Below are 17723 nucleotides of genomic sequence, written 5' to 3'. Positions count from 1 at the left end.
TTTTGTTGATATAACATGTTTTGTTAATATTACATAAAGAAATTAGACGAACAAAAGAAATAACAATGAATGTAGAATTTTAAATTAAATTTTGAAACCGATCATTTGACCGGGCCTGGTAACGTTAGTGTTGATGGAATGTCTTACCGATTAATCTAAAGTTTCGATGCATTGAACTTCTTTAATACCAGTTTTAGCTAATTGTAAGATCTGTGTCCATCGACGTCCACATGTATTTTTCTGCTTGCGTCACTTACAGTACATTTCGCGTCACTTGTAAAGACGTTTGTAATAGCACTTTTGGTACTTTCGAGTGGCAACGTAAGAAGATCGCTTCAGAAATAGGGACGTGCACTGTAACTTCGTGTAGATATAGCAAACAAGTATTTGTATAGCTAAATATACACATGACTTTATGCACGTATACAATTCTTTTTCGAAGAACGTTTTTTACTTTCCTGAATTATTAGCCCTGTTGCGTGATAACTACCCTTTGCACCTGTCTAACACGGTACGTACTCTTAATGTATAATGCAACCAATAATGATTAGCGTTAAGTCAGCTAGCAGCGCACTACTGTAAAGAAAATCGCAAACCGGTGGAACATGTTCTTGGATGTAATAATTTATTAAATTTCTCGTACGTGTACAGTAATTATATTCAAGTAACATCTGTGAATACTCAGTTGCTTTCAAAGCACTTTAGTTACATATATTCTCGATAGTTTGTAATATATCGCACCATTGTGCCGGTTCTATCTACTTCATTGGATTCATAAGGCAACCACGTTATATAGTTATGTTGAAACAAATAACACCAGAGAAAGTTATTCATATTACTTGGCTCAGCGTAGTGATAAGCTTTTGTTGGCCACTTCCTATCAATAGCAACAGAAATAAAATCTTTTGTTTCAAGATTCTACAAATCTGTAGCGGCATTAGTGGCTGCTTGCTATTTATGCCAATATTATATTCGATTTATTTGCACTTAAATGATATCGTCATTACTTCTTCCTGTATGTGCCTTTTATTAGGAGTGTCTCAAAATATTTTCCAGACTCTTATATGCTTCATCAAGCACGATTCTCTACAGGTAAGCTTTAATCATCATTCGACGTAAAACTAGGTATGTAATTGTTTAGAGTACGAGACATCACACCGATTCTGATAAGCTTGAGATCTTTCTGAGTATGTGCTGCAGTATCAGAAGTGATAAGATTGATCTTGACAACATATTTCAAACTTATCTAAAACGGTGTGGCGTGCCCCATTCTACACACTTGTCTAAAATTATACCAATGTGTTTTAATTACGCGTTATAGCGTACAGTCGAGGAAATGATGACTTATGTTAGAGAAGCACAACAATACGAGAAAAAAATCTTCTACAAGTACATCAAGAAATGCTATGTTTTCTGCGGTGGTTCCATGGCATGTACGTATGTGACAGCGACTTGTTTCTCGTTACGACCTATAGTCTTGCCAGTTTCTCTCCCATTTGATGCGGAGTATCCATTTCCTATCAATTATACATCAATGTATGTTATCATATATATGCACCATGCTTGCCTTTGTATTCAAACCGCTGCACACATATGCGTAAGCTCATTTGGGGCGCTTTTACTTTGGTTTACGGTAGCGAGATTTGAGTGTTTAGCCGCGGAATTGGAGAAGAGCACAGACATTGATGCGTTGGTTGTTTGCGTAAAGAAACAACTACATTTAAAAAGGTAAAGATAGTATTCGAAATGTAATGTGTGTATCAAACGATACATTTATGTTTTAGTAATACTTTTCTAGATACGCGGAAGAAGTGTTTAATAGTTTTCGATTTTTGGTACTGTATGCCATTGGAGTAGCCACGTTTGGTATTACTCTGTGTTTTCTTATGATGCTTGTAGTAAGTGAAATTGATAAATTTATCACATTTTACATACATAAGTTTTACATAAATTTATCACATTTTACATGTAGTATAATGTAACGTATGCTACGTGATGCTACTATTTAATTATTGACATAATTTATTTAAATAGAATGTACCTCTATTTGTGAAACTACAGTTTATAGGCGTATGTGTCACTGTACTTATGGAAATTTACTTGTACGCGTGGCCAGCTGATTATTTGAAAGATATGGTAATAACAAAGATGTGGTTTCTATGTTCTAGAGAAATACAAATGTTCACTTTTTAAAAATCAGTTAATTTTTTATCATTTCTAGAGTATTGAAGCTCCACAAAGTATATATAATTCAACATGGTATGAACAGAGATTGGGAATGCAGAAAAGTCTACTGAATGTGTTAATATATCGACGACCCCTAACGCTTTCAATCGCATGTATAGTACCAGAGCTCTCTTTGCGTTACTACTGTTCGGTAAGTTGACGTTGGCGTGCCATAATTGTGATGAGGAAATTGTTCAAAGATCTTGAATAAATGGCAAATTTATAATATTTCAGTACCTATCAAATGCCTTCTCCATCTTCACTACTTTGCGCGTTATGATACACGATTAATCCAGGATGGATGTGTTCTGAATGTGGTTCTATTCGTATAAAGGAACATTCGTTGTAATAATCGTGATTAATGTCACTAAATTTTATAACTAATTGTCTAATAACATGGATATGACATTTTTATGGATATAACACACAGATATATGTACGAATAAAAACTATTATCAAAGTATAATTATGAAACCTATGAAATGTGTCTAATTAAATGCGCACAGTTAACAGTGCTAAGTCATTGACAAAATTTGTAACAGAGTATGAAATGATTGTGTGGTGAAAAAGAAATGAATAAACTTACATACTTTAAAGAACATATGACAACACAATAAAGGTAGTAGTAAAATTTGTTGCTTCGAATGAAGTATCATAATTAAACATGCGTTTATTATCGGAGAAAATTTTATGCAATAAATTTATTTCGTTTGAATTGCAAATAGTAAGAACATTCTGCTGAATATATTTCTTTAATATCAAATATATAATATTAATAGAATTATTTACCGGGAAATCGAGTCCTAAAATTTCTAAGCATCGAGCTTCTTTAATGTCAGTTATGGTTAAGGATTGTGTTCATAATCGTTCACAGTTCCCTTCTCGTTGCATTACTTACAGTATATTTCGGAACATTTTCGCTTCTTTTTGGATTCGACGTAAGAAGATCGCTTCAGGAAGAAGGACGTGGCCTGTAGCTTCAAGCAGATATCGGAAACAAACTTTTGTGTGACTGAATATGCATATAACATTGTACGTGTACAACCCTATTTCAATGAACGCTCCCTGACTTTCGCGAATATTAGCTCCGTTGCGTGATAACTATCCTTTGCACGTGTCTAATGCGGTACATACGTTTAATGTATAATGCAAGCAATAATGATTAGCGCCAAGTCAGCTGGCAGCGGCCTACTGTGAAGAAAATCGCAAACCGATAAAACTTGTTCTTCAGTGTAATAATTTATTAAATTTCTCGTACGTACAAACCAATTATATATTATTATATAAATGACGATTGTGAATATTCGCTTGGATTAAAAACGATTAAATTACGTGTGTTCTATCCCTCGATAGTCTGTATATATCGAACTCTGGCACCAGTTAAATCTATTGCATTAGATTCACAGGGCAAACACCTTTTGAAGTCATGACGAAACAAATAACACCAGAGAAAGTTATTCACATTACGTGGCTCAGTGTAGTTATAACTCTTTGTTGGCCGCTTCCTATCAACAGCGACAGAAATAAAATCTTTTGTTTCAAGATATTGCAGATCTGCAGTATTATAAGCGCCTGTTTGCTATTTCTGCCAATGCTATATTTTTGCTACGTACACTTTGATGATTTGATCGTTACTTCCTCGTGCGTTTGCCTTACAATAGGTGTATCACAAAATATATTTCAGACTATTGTATGCAGCGTCAAACACGTGTCTTTACAGGTAAGTTTTAACGTCTGTCGTTACTTGATGTAACGCTAGATAATTATTTGGAATAAAGGACGCTTCATCGATTTTGTTGAACTTGAGGTATTTTGTAAAGATTAATACTTTTTCTTAGTATGTGCTGCAGCGCCTGGATTAATGATATTCGTCTCATTATTTACTATCATGATTTAGATGGCTATACAGCCGACTTTTGACAATCTAACATTATTGTTGTGTCTGAATTAGTTTACTTTTGAAGCATTAATACAGGTGTAAGGATTAATAACGTAGGTCAAACCTAACTTAAATCTAACACAAACCTAATTCAGATAAATTCAAACGAATTCGAAACATTAAGGACATGGTACATAGTAACAATACTTTTACATATCAATGGAAAACTATGACCGAGTTGGAATTATGTGTATTGAGAAAAATTATGTAACATATAGATCTTGATATTATACATATTTCAGACCTATCAAAATCGACGTGACGTCCCCTATACTACAGCCAAAATTATACCAATTCATTCTAACTATGAGTTACAGCGTATAGTCGAGGAAATGATAGTTTGTATCAAAGAAGCGGAACAATATGAACGAGAAATTTTCTACAAGTACATCAAGAAATGCTATGTTTTCTGCGGTTGTTCCATAGTATGTACGTATGTGACTGCGGTTGGTTTTTCATTACGACCTGCAATTTTGCCAGTTCCTTTCCCATTTGATGTGGAATATCCGTTTCCTGTAAATTATACATCAGTATACATTATCATATATATGCAACATGTTTGCGTTTGTTTTCAATCCGCTGCGCAAATATGCATAAGCTCGTTTGGAGGGCTTTTACTTTGGTTTACGGCAGCGAGATTTGAGTGTTTGGCCGTGAATTTGGAGCGGAGCACAGACACTGATACATTGATCGATTGCGTTAAGAAACAATTACATTTAAGAAGGTAAAAATAACACGTGGAAGATGAAGCGTGTATTAAACGATACATTTATGTACAGTATTAGCGATTATTTTTTATAGATACGGAGAAGAAGTGCTTAATAATTTTCGTTTTATGGTACTTTACGCTGTTGGAGTAGCCACGTTTGCTTTGACTTTGTGTTGTATTATGATGATTGTAGTACGTATACTTTATAACGTTTTGCGTATAGTACAATGCATGTAACAACGATTATTCATTTAACTATAGACATAAATTTGTTAAACAGGATGTACCTCTGTTCGTGAAGATACAGTATATAGGTGCATGTGTTACTGTACTTACGGAAATTTACTTATACACATGGCCAGCTGATTACTTGATGGATATGGTAAATCATATTCTATTTTCCGTAGAAGTAAATTTTGAATCTTTGTTAATGTGTCATAATTCTTAGAGCATGGGCATCCCGCAAAGTGCATATAATTCAACCTGGTATGACCGGAGGTTAGAAATGCAGAAAAATCTACTGAACATGTTAACATATCAAAAACCATTAGTACTTTCCATAAGATGTGTAGTGCCAGAACTCTCATTGCGTTATTATTGTTCGGTAAGACAAATTGGTGTTGAAGTGTCATAGTTACGAAAGAATTAATCAGAGGTATTATATAAATAATAAATCTTTAACATTTCAGTACCTGTCCAATGCCTTCTCCATCTTCACTACTTTGCGCGTCATGATACAGAATTAATTCAAGATGAATATGCTCTGAACGTGGTTCTATTCGTATAAAGAACCATTTTTTGTGATAATCGCGATTAATGTCATTCTATTTCATAACTAATCGTGTATTAACATTGGCTCTTTATGGATTTTTATGAACACAAATATTTATTCAAGTGAAGATCATAAGAAGAATATAACTGGGATCATTGTAGCAGCTAAATTATTCGTAATTGGATACTCGTGTTCATGGAGCTTATACTAATGGAGGGACCCCAGCACGTGCGGATAGGATCAACGGAAAGAAATACACTTTTCTGTTCCTAGCCATTATCGTGGTTGCTGGCCTTGTGGTCATATACCCGTAAGTGTGTAGTCTGATGACCGTATTCTACTTTATCTCTCAAATAACTAAAAGCTTCTCTGACCATTTACTTCAGATCTTTTTGTATAATTAAAAAAATATACAATAATATTGTTGAAATTAATAAACTAGGTCAGGCATGATATTTGCATCATTGATATGGTGCAAAATATAAATCACATATTAGAGATAATAAAATTAAATATAAATGTACAAACAATTAAACAAAATAGATACATACATATAGTATATATATAAAATGAAAAAATCACTCCACTTCGCCTCCACCGTGATCCGTCGTTGTTTGAATAGCGCCCCGCAAGAGAAAAACTCAGAGTGAAGGAATTATTATAGAGACAAAAGTAATACCTCTCTAATGATCACACCTGATACGCATTTTCTTATGTCTGGTATATGGTCAAGATCCTTCCATAGGTACAACATCTATGCTTGTGCTATAGTAACTTACAAACAATACGTTTCATTTAATTCATAGTACCTCCACATGTAACATAGCGATTCGAGAATAACTTAACATCAATTATTTGTTTACTTGGACAGGCAATTTTATTACCTAAGCTATTATCGTTCAAACATTTTCTATACAATTAATTATTTCTAATACTCGCAGATAGTGAACTTATGTTACACATTGTACTACGAAATGTATCCAGTAATTTGCTGGCTGTTCCATATGGAATGTCTCCCACAGCAGTAACCACGCATGGGAGAATTACGTAATAAAGCGGAATTCAAAAGAAAACTCTCAGGCTGTTATTAGTGCTGCAATAGGGATTCTTTCATATTTCATTTCAATCGTACTAAGAATACTCACGTAACTGTATACAACCGAATCATTACCTCTATATGATTTCATTATTTGTTTCATTACAATTCTTAAGAATTATTTCAAACCAAAGCGTTCTGCTTCAAGACAGAACGTTGCGATATCTTGACCCGATAGTTGGCTTTAACTTCGCGACGGTATGTTACGAAATGTGACGCCAGAAACGGCGATAGCTTTTACTCAATTTATCCTGGGATTGTCCTGTTGTTGGCCGCTTCCATCGACAGCTACCAAGTCTCAGATACTTTGCTTCAAAATTTTGAGATCCGTGTTATTTCTCAACTCACTTTTACTCTTTTGTCCTTTGCTATACGCAATATATGTGCATCGTGAGGACACAGCAATGTTTTGTAAATCAGTTTCTTTGGCACTTGCTGTTGTGCATGTACCTCTGCATTCCACCTACTGCTTCAGTCAACACGATCGATATCAGGTAAAATTCGTCTTTAATAGTCATCTCAAAATTTAGTGATCCAAATAACGTACTGCAGCGATTAATCGAAGAGATGAAATCTTGTTGCGAGAAAGGAAATTCGTACGAAAGACAAATCTTCCAACGATACGTGGACAAGTACGCCATATACTACGCAGCATCTGCAGTTTGGTTTTATTGGAGCCCATCTATTATTCTCATCGGAACGTTCTTCATATCTGATCCCTTCCCAACGAATGCAGAATATCCGTTCCCAGTTGATTTTGAACCCGTGAGGAGCATTATTTTCTTGCAACAATCGCTCGTCGGTATGCAATGCGCGTCACTTCTGTGCACCAATATACTTTGCGCGTTACTGTTGCTCTTCGCTGCAGCGCGCTTCGAGATTTTAATGACCGAAATACGTGCCGTTAACAGTGTTAAATCATTGATAAAGTGCGTAAAAAAGTATTACACTCTGAAAAGGTATGCAACGATTCTACGGTGAAAAAGAACTTGATTAAACCGTATATCTTAGAGAATATAAGGTATTAGAAAATATCATGGATATTTTTCAAACGTGTGGTTTTAGATACGCAGAAGAAGTGGCGAACACAGCTCGATATACAACTCTGATTACGCTATGTATCTGTGGCATAGAAAGCGTATTTGCTGGCATCATTTTTATCGGAGTGAGTAATAAATACGACAAATTAATATGCAATTACAATAAAGATTATTAAAATCTGCTGGAACAAATAGCGACAACCATTTACCGTGAAACTTCAATTCGTTACCGTATCTATAACTGTGCTATTGGCGGTATTCATGTGCGCATGGCCAGCTGACAACTTAATGGATGTAGTAAGTTTTAAATTTTAGTACTGTAGCTTCAAATTAAGAATTATAATTAAGTGTATTTTTCTACCAGAGTGAAAGTACCATGCGATCGGTTTACCAATCTAAATGGTATGAACAGCCTTTAAGGATACAAAAATTTATATTGTTCATGATGATTCCACAATCTCCGGTGATCTTAAGAATCAGGTGTATCATTCCGGCTTTCTCACTGAACTATTATTGCTCGGTAATGGAATGATTTTTCTTAATCGATTTCATTGCCATCTTTATCATTGTAATAATTTAGGTACCAACTATTTGATATTTCAGTTTATCACAAACGTGCTTTCTATGTTTACGGCCCTACGAGTTGTCATGTTACAAGATGAAGATGGAATACTTGAGGATATTTAGCAGTCGTTTGAATTTTGTAAATTATGTAATGGCTTAATTGTTATGCAGTAAATTGTTTCCCGTGATTTGCTTATTTTATTGATTAAATTTCACTAGTTCAACTGTTAGGAAAGTTGCATAAGGGAAAGAACCCGTTTTGAATACGTGGCGCACTGAACATTAAGCTCTACGATAAATCTTGCGGAAAAAATTTGAAGCATTGAACAAAAATTGAGTAAGATGTCTGATTTGATAATCTAGTGAGAGAAAATTTATCTAACTGTGAGGTACCTATCGCTTGCTCGTATAATACCACATAGGAATTTTGTTCTTGAAGGGATGCAGTGTGAGTTGATGATTGAGGTAAATTTGAGAAATAGAGTAGCAGATGCAATTTGCCATTACAAATAGGAAACATACGGGTCTGTTATTTCATAGAAATAATGACATGCATTGAACAGTTGCTATTTTTGAGAAATAGAGGTTTTGTGCTTCGACCACCTGTATGGCAGCACTCAAATAGTACGTGAGTAATTTAGCGGATGTGGCATACCCTTTTAACTTGTTCACACTACTTTTCCGGCGCTTAATAACTGAGTCATAAACCTTGGAGTTTTCAAACGGTCATGCGACTGCCAATCTAATGGTTTCCGTGATACAAGCCGAACCCTTTCGTATATTCCTCAAGGTTGAATGGTTCCACTTCCTGGATACTCGTACATAACACTGGGCCTCGATGGCCCTTCCAGGGCACAACGTGCAATGGAAGGGAGGATACGAGGTATTAAGAATACTGAAACAGAACATTTTCGTCAGAATTCTAGTTATATCTCAGAAAAGGCAAGTGAAATTACTATCTCTCAGTAAATCGCTTCACACGTCGCGAAACGTTTTAAATATCGTAACAGCATCGCGATCTCTGCACAGCTATATACATATATAAAAATCACAATCAATCAATAGTAATTAATCTATCTCTTGCAACTACACATCGCAAGAGCAAACACTGTTGGTTACACCCCTTAATCAAATTGGAACCCTTTCGCTCGATTCCACATGGTTCTTCGAACCGTATATCGGTACCAAGGAGGAAGGAACAGTCCGGAAGAAATTGAAGATCACATCACTGAAGTCAGTAACATCAGGAGTGTCATCCTCGGAAGAAGAACTCTATCGAACCTGTGTTTAGAAGAACTCATCATCGCCAAAGGAGTCGGTTACTGGGTAAAAGTGATATCCAACAACGACAGAATCGAACGAAGCAAGTGAAGTCAACCGTTCTAGAAAATTGACATCCACTCTCAGGACAAGAGCCATCGCTTAGAGTCAATTGCGTCAGAAGCGTTAGGTACGTCACATACACGCAACACCCCTTCAACGACAAGTTAACACCATGTAAAGTTGTAGTATTCGTAACCTTAACTAGAAACAGCACATATCTCTTCATCGTGCCAGTCGTATCGCTACTTTCAACAGTCATTCGTATTTTTGCTTCCGAATTGCTTATTTATCTCACTTAGATTCCGTGTTTTCTTACCCTATCTCCACATAAAAACATATAATACGGCTCCTAGTCACGAAGATCGCATGAAGTCTTTGAAATCGAGACGCGACGCTTTTAAAGTAAAATTCGTATGCATACTCGATAACTATGAAGAAGAAATATCCGCAACGAATATTCGCGTATAGTTAGAAGATTCAGAAGTCGAATTTACCTCCCTCATTAAATCACAGGTCGAATTAGATCAGATGAACGTCGTACAATCAGCTCCAATGATCTTAACATTGAGAGATGTTATAGAGAAGAAGGTCTTGACTCACATTCACTTTGTCCGAGGCGTGGGACGATCGTGGCTCAAAAGATCTAACCTATCCATGCCTTATCACTGTTACGATCGCAATCCTATGCAGATGCTTAAGAAATTTCACTTTTAACCACTTGCATTGAAGTAAATGTAATGTAATAAGTACCATTTTTTTTTTTTTTTTTTTTTTTTTTTTGTCATATATTTTGAACCACGATCGGTTCACAGCACGAACGAATATCTTATGTATGTAACTTATGACTCTCTGCTCTACAGCATCTCCAAAATTCAACACATAATATAAAACACATGACATGAATTCAACAGACAACGATTGGAGCTAAGGCTCTCTTTTGTTCACAATTATCAATTGCTCTACTCAGTCACAAAATTCGATAGAAAATACATGGTACTTTCAAAACACATATCAGTCTCATACCGACTTCTTATAAAATGAAATCACATTTTCTAAAATAAATTTACCAATATTTATGGATTCTTACGAAGAATGGCACTGTTCACGACAATATACGAATCGATGACTGAAGAAAATTCATGTACATATTTGCGGTCCTACCTACGACACGAAAGCAGTTAAAGCGATCGAATCTTTTGGTAACAACGCGATAAACTATTCACCTGTTTGGAGAATTCTAGAAAAACGATATAATCAGCCAGCAATAATCGTAATAATACATCGCTTGAAGGTTCTGCTTGAACTACCGTGAACTTATCGCGCTCCGAACCAAGATCTTCGATGATTCTTAAATCACAGGAAATCTCACTATCGCGCCTTAGAAGCTCTCACGCAACCGACTGTAGATACCCTCTTTTAATATTTATTTAAGTCAAAAATAGACCGCGAGATAACACTGAAATGGAAAGAATTCATACAAGAACTCGTAATACAACATTCCCAAAGCTAGAGATATTGTTTATACTCTTATACGATCGCTGCAAGATTTCAGAACCAGTCGGATCTAGTTCGTGCGTTTCATCAATATTAAATATTGAAAAAGTCACTCCTTGACGTAATCAGCAATCTTTCAGTTGTAATGCACCACACACAACACGACAAACGCGTCGCGAATTACGGCCAACCGTTCAGTGTTCCTTCGTTATCACCAAGATTGCGTGTAGCTTTTCCCAAGAATCACATCTTTCGCAGAACTGCCAATTTACGCATTTACATTAATACTTTCCATCAGACGTATAGCACCAAAGTTTTCCTTGTGTCATTTCTCTTCGTAAACGCAAGTTGGCGTTCGAGTGTCATAATTATGAAAGAATTAATCAGAGATATTATATGAACCATATAATAAGAACGTAAAGAACCACTCCTTGTGATAATCGCGACTGTCACACTATTTCATAACTAAACATGTATTAACATTGGCTTTTTTTGAATTTCTATGAACACAGATATTTGTTTCAATGAAAACCACTTTCGAAATATAACTATTCTACATTGTAGATAACTGCGTTATTCGTAATTGGATACTATAGTAACTGAACAAATGATACCTTCTGTTTTATTGCTTGTACTTACACATCTAATAAATGCCTAAATCATTTAACATCAATTATTTGTTTACTTGGAAAGGGATCATTATTACCTAAGCTATCATCGTCCAAAGATTTTGTGTATAATTATTACCTCTAATACTCGCAAATAGTGAACTTATATTAGACGTTGTACTGCGAAATGTGTCGAGTAATTTGCAACCTGTTCCATATGCGATATCTCCCACAGTAGTAAGCACATAAAGGAGAATTACGTATTCAAGCGGAATTCGAGAGAAAACTCTTAGGCTGTTATTAGTGTTGCAACAGGGATTATTTCACATTTTGTTTCTTTCGTACTAAGAATACGCAAGTAACTGCATACAACTGAACTATTACCCCTACACGATTTCTTTATTAGTTTCATTAGAATTCTCGCGAATTATTTCAAAGTAAAGCGTTCTGCTTGAAGACAGAACGTTGTGATCTCTTAACACGGTAGTCGTCTTTAAGTTCGCGTCGGTATGTTTCGAAATGTAGCGCCAAAAACGGCGATAGCTTTTACTCAATTTATCCTGGGATTGTCCTGTTGTTGGCCGCTTTCATCGACAGCTACAAAGTTTCAAATACTTTGCTTCAAAATCTTGAGATCCGTGTTATTTCTCAATGCACTTTTACTCTTTTGTCCTTTGTTGTATGCGATATATGTGCACCGCTATGATACAGTAATGTTTTGCAAAGCAGTTTCTTTGGCACTTGCTGTTTTACAAGTACTTCTGCATTCTTTCTACTGTTTCAATCAGTATGATCGATATCAGGTAAGATTCATCTGTAATAGCAGTCTCAAAAGTTAGTGATTTCAATAACGCATTGCAGCGATTAATCGAAGAGATGAAATCTTGTTGTAAGGAAGCAAATTCATACGAGAGACAGGTCTTCCAACGATACGTGGACAAATACGCCGTATACTACGCGGCATCTGCAGCTTGGTTTTATTGGTGCGGTGCAATTGTTCCCATCGGAACGTTCTTCTTACCCGATCCCTTTCCAACGAATGCAGAATATCCGTTCCCAGTTGATTTTGAACCCGTGAGGAGCATAATTTTCTTGCAACAATCGCTCGTGGGTATGCAGTGCTCGTCACTTCTGTGCACTAATATATTTTGCGCGTTACTGTTGCTCTTCGCTGCAGCGCGCTTCGAAATTTTAATGACCGAAATACGTGCCGCTAACAGTGTTAAATCATTGATAACATGCGTAAAAAAATATTATACTCGGAAAAGGTATGCAACGATTCTACGATGAAAAAGAACTCGATTAAACCGTATATCTTAGAGAATATAAGGTATTAGAGAATATCATGGATATTTTTCAAACGTGTGGTTTTAGATACGCAGAAGAAGTAGCGAACACAGCTCGATATACAACTCTGATTACGCTATGTATCTGTGGCATAGAAAGCGTATTTGCTGGCATCATTTTTATCGGAGTGAGTAATGAATACGTCAAATTAATATGCAATTACAATTAAGATTATTAAAATATACTCGAACAAATAGCGACAGCCATTTACTCTGAAACTTCAATTTGTTACCGTATCTGTAACTGTGCTACTGGCGGTATTCATGTGTGCGTGGCCAGCTGACAACTTAATAGATGTAGTAAGTTCTAAATTTTAGTATTATAGCTTCAGATTAAGAATTACAGTTAAGTATATTTTTCTACCAGAGTGAAAATACTATGCGAGCGGTTTACCAATCTAAATGGTATGAACAGTCTCTAAGGACGCAAAAATTTATATTATTCATGATGATTCCACAATCTCCGGTGATCTTAAGAATCAAGTGTTTCATTCCAGCTTTCTCACTGAACTATTATTGCTCGGTAATGGAATGATTTTTCTTAATCGATTTCACTGCCATCTTTATCATTGTAATAATTTAGGTACCAACTATTTGATATTTCAGTTCATCACAAACGTGCTTTCTATGTTTACGGCTCTACGAGTTGTTATGTATCAAGATGAAGATTGAGTAGTTGACGATATCTAGCAATCATTTGTGAATTGTGTAATGACTTAATTGTTACACAGTAAATTCTTTCCTGTGATCTGCTTATTTCATTGATTAAATTCCACTAGTTTGAACCGTTAGGAAAGTTGCGCAGAGGAAAGATAACGCGCTTCCAATCTGCACTGAACATTAAGCTCTACGATGAGTTTTACGGGAAAATTTTTAAGTGTAAAATTGAATAAGCTGCCTTATCTAGAAATCTAGTGGAAGAAAGTTTATCTAATTGTAAGGTACCTACCGTTTATTCATATAATGCCAGCTAATATTTTTATTCTTGATTGGTTGCGTAGTAAAGCAGTGTGGGTTGATGATTGAGCTAAATTGGAAAAATAAAATAGCAGGTGCTATTTGTTATTACAGATAGAAGATATACAGGTCTGCTATCCCATAGAAATCATGTTATGCATCGGAATAAATTTATTATTCATTATTGTCGTCTAATTTTTTTTTATTATTTCCTTTGGGAATTTATTTTCAGTGATTGTCCCGTTTGCATATTTTTATATTTGACGTTACATCTAAATAATTTTGTATATTTCATTCTCAGAGCACTACGATCAAAAGGATAAACTTGGGATGCTGATAAAATTATAGAAACGATTTTATAGGTTAATTCCCATGGATGGAGATAATAGCAAACATCCGTAAAGATATACGGACTTCAAAGTGCCTGTCTTTCAAATTCTATGTTAAGGTAAACTGGATCTTCGAATTTAGAAATATTGTTAAAAGATTTCTTTTCATATCCATTTCACAGGTTCTGTACGTCTTTAAGCTTTTAACTTTTTCTCAACATTAAATGTCGGATTACGCGTCTAAACAGTCTCGAATAGATAATAAATTAAACCAAAATCCTTTCTAACAATATTTTATTTCATTTCTTCTATTGACGTAATGAATGTCCAATAAAAATGTACGATAAATCACAACTACTGTTATTTAGTCTAAATTATGCCTCGCTGTATTCGAAGTGTTGATTTAATAACAAGAAATATAATATATTCCTATCTATGCGGTTCTTTGCAGTAACTAGTACTTAATTATTATTGTATAGACTAATATCTATTCACGAAACGGAAACGAAGTGGCTTATTGGGTACATTCACCATCATAAAACTGCTTTTGATGTCAGCATAATCATATTCAACTCTGAATTGTCGTACAAGCTGAAATACGTATAACGCGATCAATTAATAATCGATTACAATATTATAATTAAACCTAACAGTAAATACCTTTGCTGTCAATAGCATCATTTTTATTTCAGCCATATTTTTCCCTAAACATGATCTCACACCATATCCGAATGGTAAATAGTTGAAGTCTGTATCTTCTTTTGCACAATTAGACAACCATCTTTCTGGCCGGAATTTTAACGGATCCTCGAAGTTCTCCTCGCGTTGCGAAGTAATTTGATTTGCCATTATGACAAATGTCTATAAGAATTTACTTCTTAACCAAGCAATAATCTTATTTAACTACATTACGCTATTACGCTTACCCCTTTAGGTATCGTATATCCATGAAGATGTATGGTTTTTGGTAACAGTCTAGTGATGTAGGGGATAGCAGGGTGTAATCTTTGAATCAAATAAATCATTATCGCGATAATATAATAGTGATATCTACTCGATATGTACTCTTATGAAAATTACTACCTTAAAGTTTCTTGAATGCAAGCTTTCAGATATGGCATATTTTTCAATGTTCTTTCCGTGAAAGGAGCATCGTTATTTGGCAAAACAGAAGTAATTTCATCGTAGAGTCTTCTTTGAGTCCGTGGATTCTTTGCCAAATTATATAATATGAACGCCTCGGAGTTCGCCGTCTAGAAATCGAATAAACGTTAAATTTCACTATACATAATTGTCACTGCTGTTATGCTGTCAATAATTACCGCTTGAACACCTAAAATGATCATATCCATCAGCATCGTACAAATGTCGTCTGGATGAATACCTTCGTTCACGAGAAGCTTTTCCAAAACGGGTGAACTATCCTCAGCCATTAAACTTTTCTCTGCATGGGATTTGTGAATTCGAAGTTTACCTTGAGCTTGGCGGACATATTTTCCTATGACACTGAAGAAGACGTTCACGAAATTTCCTGGAAATAATTCCATGTATGAAATTTTGGTCATCAACTTACTTATCGAGCACGTCACAAGCTTCGAAGAGCTTCTTAGCGAATGGAGTCAAGAAAAATCGCCACACTTGAAAGCCAGTTTCACAGCGGCTCATGTACTTGTGAGCTGTTAACAAGGCGTTAATAATTCTTGACGTTTCGGACGTCGGATTGTAGCCTGGTGACTCCAAAAAGCCGAGGCGCTTGTTGAATGTTACGTCGTAAAAACATTCCATAGCCCAGCGAATCATGTCCTCGTGGAAACTAGCAGGCACCTATTCGCGTCATTAATTTATCGTGTCGTATCGTAAGGTTTACATTACCAAATTGTATAAACTGTAATATATATACTTCATTTTGTCTGTTACGTATTTTGTATATCCTAGTAATAACTTCGTCGCAAATCGTATCGATCTTCCCAAAAAAGCTTGGGGCAATTTGACCGAATATTTGCTCCACTTTTTCTCTCACTTCTAACCATTCCGTACCTTGCCTGAATAATTTTTTGATCAATAGATTTAAATTTTACGTGTATACAAATTATCTATGATAGGTGTAGGTATTTACTTACATAGAAAACGGCCCTGCAAGACGATATTTACGATAGTTCAGTCGATAATGTTGTAGAATATCGATTCCGCTTCTTATAGGCGTATCGCCTTCCTGCTTAAGGACTTCTGCTATGTGTTCGGGTCTACATTAATGAACAAAGGTAATGAGCGAAAGCGTGATGAAGCAGAGCTATCGAAAATTATTACCTTGGAAAAGGTTACCTGTGAATCATGACAATGTCTCCTGAAAGAGGTCCATTAATTCTTACGATACAACCGTATTCGTTGAATAAATATTTTAAGGGTGTTACATTGCGATTCCACGTCAGTCGTCCTGAAAACGTCTCATTTGAAATTTAACAATCACCTATATTCGCAGAGACAGGATTGAAACTGAGCTATTTCAAACTTTTACGGGATTTACGTGATATCGTCTGAATATTTTTTTAATTTTCTCTAACTATTCTGTCATCGAGATACCAAAGGGAACGCGCAATTGGAAATTCGAAGAGCAAATCGAATTTTCCTTTTAAAAATTTTCTGTCCACTATTTCTTACGATCACATTTAAAGTTCTTAAACGATTACTGTACAGAGAGGAACTAGTCTCTTCGAATTTCAACCTATTGGTACTTCAACAGATCGTACCCTGGGTGAATCTGTTGATTAGCAGACTGGAAAGCACTTGCGTACCGAGGAGCGGCACGTATTTCCAATATTTCTCCCAGATCTTCAAAATCGCCGGTCCAGGGATCTCTTCGAATGGCAATGGCGTCTTATCACCGATAATCTGCGACTCGATCTTAGATGTGGTCACCTCGAACGTAGTAGTTGAAACCTCTGCGGCCGTTTGATCCAGCAGAGGAATCGCATCTGCGCGTAAAGACTCGTTGACGACAGAAGCTGCTTGTGACTGAGTCATGGATGCAGCTAAAATAGAGAAAAATATTGATAACCTAACGAGGACAGTATTTTCAAAAATACTTACAGAGAAGATCGGAAGTGTCGATATTGAGACATTTCTGACTCTCGCTTGCTCCCAGAGGTTTCGACACCTTCATCACCGAATATTGTCGAGAAATCGACATTAAACGTGGTAATAATCGTTGCATTTTAAAGCGCAGTTTGTTAGCCCCCGATTAATATTTTCTTTTAGGAAAGAAATAACAGCTTAGTTGTCCTGGTAACCGGCAAAAAAAAAATGTTAATATCGTTTTTGCA

General features: G+C 35.6%; 4 protein-coding genes across 4 annotated transcripts; 3 read left to right on the top strand and 1 right to left on the bottom strand.

Moving 5' to 3' along the window:
- Nucleotides 1–6: 6 nt before the first annotated feature.
- LOC100646115 lies at nt 7–6231 on the top strand. Its single transcript, XM_048408483.1, has 11 exons — nt 7–1728; nt 1799–1898; nt 2035–2136; nt 2222–2377; nt 2461–2508; nt 3911–3946; nt 4408–4889; nt 4967–5066; nt 5155–5256; nt 5323–5478; nt 5564–6231. The coding sequence occupies exons 1-11, from the start codon at nt 1337–1339 to the stop codon at nt 5618–5620; spliced, it is 1731 nt and encodes a 576-aa protein (XP_048264440.1). The 5' UTR covers nt 7–1336; the 3' UTR covers nt 5621–6231.
- A 427-nt stretch (nt 6232–6658) lies between these two features.
- Nucleotides 6659–8534, top strand: LOC100645996 (odorant receptor 49b). The gene is made up of 6 exons (XM_020864780.2): nt 6659–7236; nt 7295–7701; nt 7808–7907; nt 7978–8079; nt 8147–8302; nt 8386–8534. Exons 1-6 carry the CDS (start codon nt 6943–6945, stop codon nt 8467–8469), a joined length of 1143 nt encoding a protein of 380 aa, XP_020720439.2. The 5' UTR covers nt 6659–6942; the 3' UTR covers nt 8470–8534.
- Nucleotides 8535–12554: 4020 nt separating this feature from the next.
- On the top strand, nt 12555–14258 carry LOC105666069. Its single transcript, XM_048408482.1, has 3 exons — nt 12555–13057; nt 13146–13245; nt 13316–14258. The coding sequence occupies exons 1-3, from the start codon at nt 12648–12650 to the stop codon at nt 13433–13435; spliced, it is 630 nt and encodes a 209-aa protein (XP_048264439.1). The 5' UTR covers nt 12555–12647; the 3' UTR covers nt 13436–14258.
- A 422-nt stretch (nt 14259–14680) lies between these two features.
- LOC100645879 (probable cytochrome P450 12a5, mitochondrial) lies at nt 14681–17716 on the bottom strand. The gene is given in 11 exon segments (XM_003397740.4): nt 14681–14994; nt 15064–15264; nt 15330–15408; nt 15487–15656; nt 15726–15909; nt 15977–16227; nt 16304–16445; nt 16524–16646; nt 16726–16837; nt 17151–17479; nt 17481–17716. Coding segments are annotated over 11 exon segments (1836 nt in total). The 5' UTR covers nt 17615–17716; the 3' UTR covers nt 14681–14883.
- Nucleotides 17717–17723: the final 7 nt, after the last annotated feature.

The sequence above is a fragment of the Bombus terrestris genome, chromosome 9 (genome assembly GCF_910591885.1).
Source record: "Bombus terrestris chromosome 9, iyBomTerr1.2, whole genome shotgun sequence".
NCBI lineage: Eukaryota > Metazoa > Arthropoda > Insecta > Hymenoptera > Apidae > Bombus > Bombus terrestris.
The sequence above is the reverse complement of the archived record's forward strand: the minus strand, read 5'-3'. Positions and strand labels throughout refer to the sequence as shown.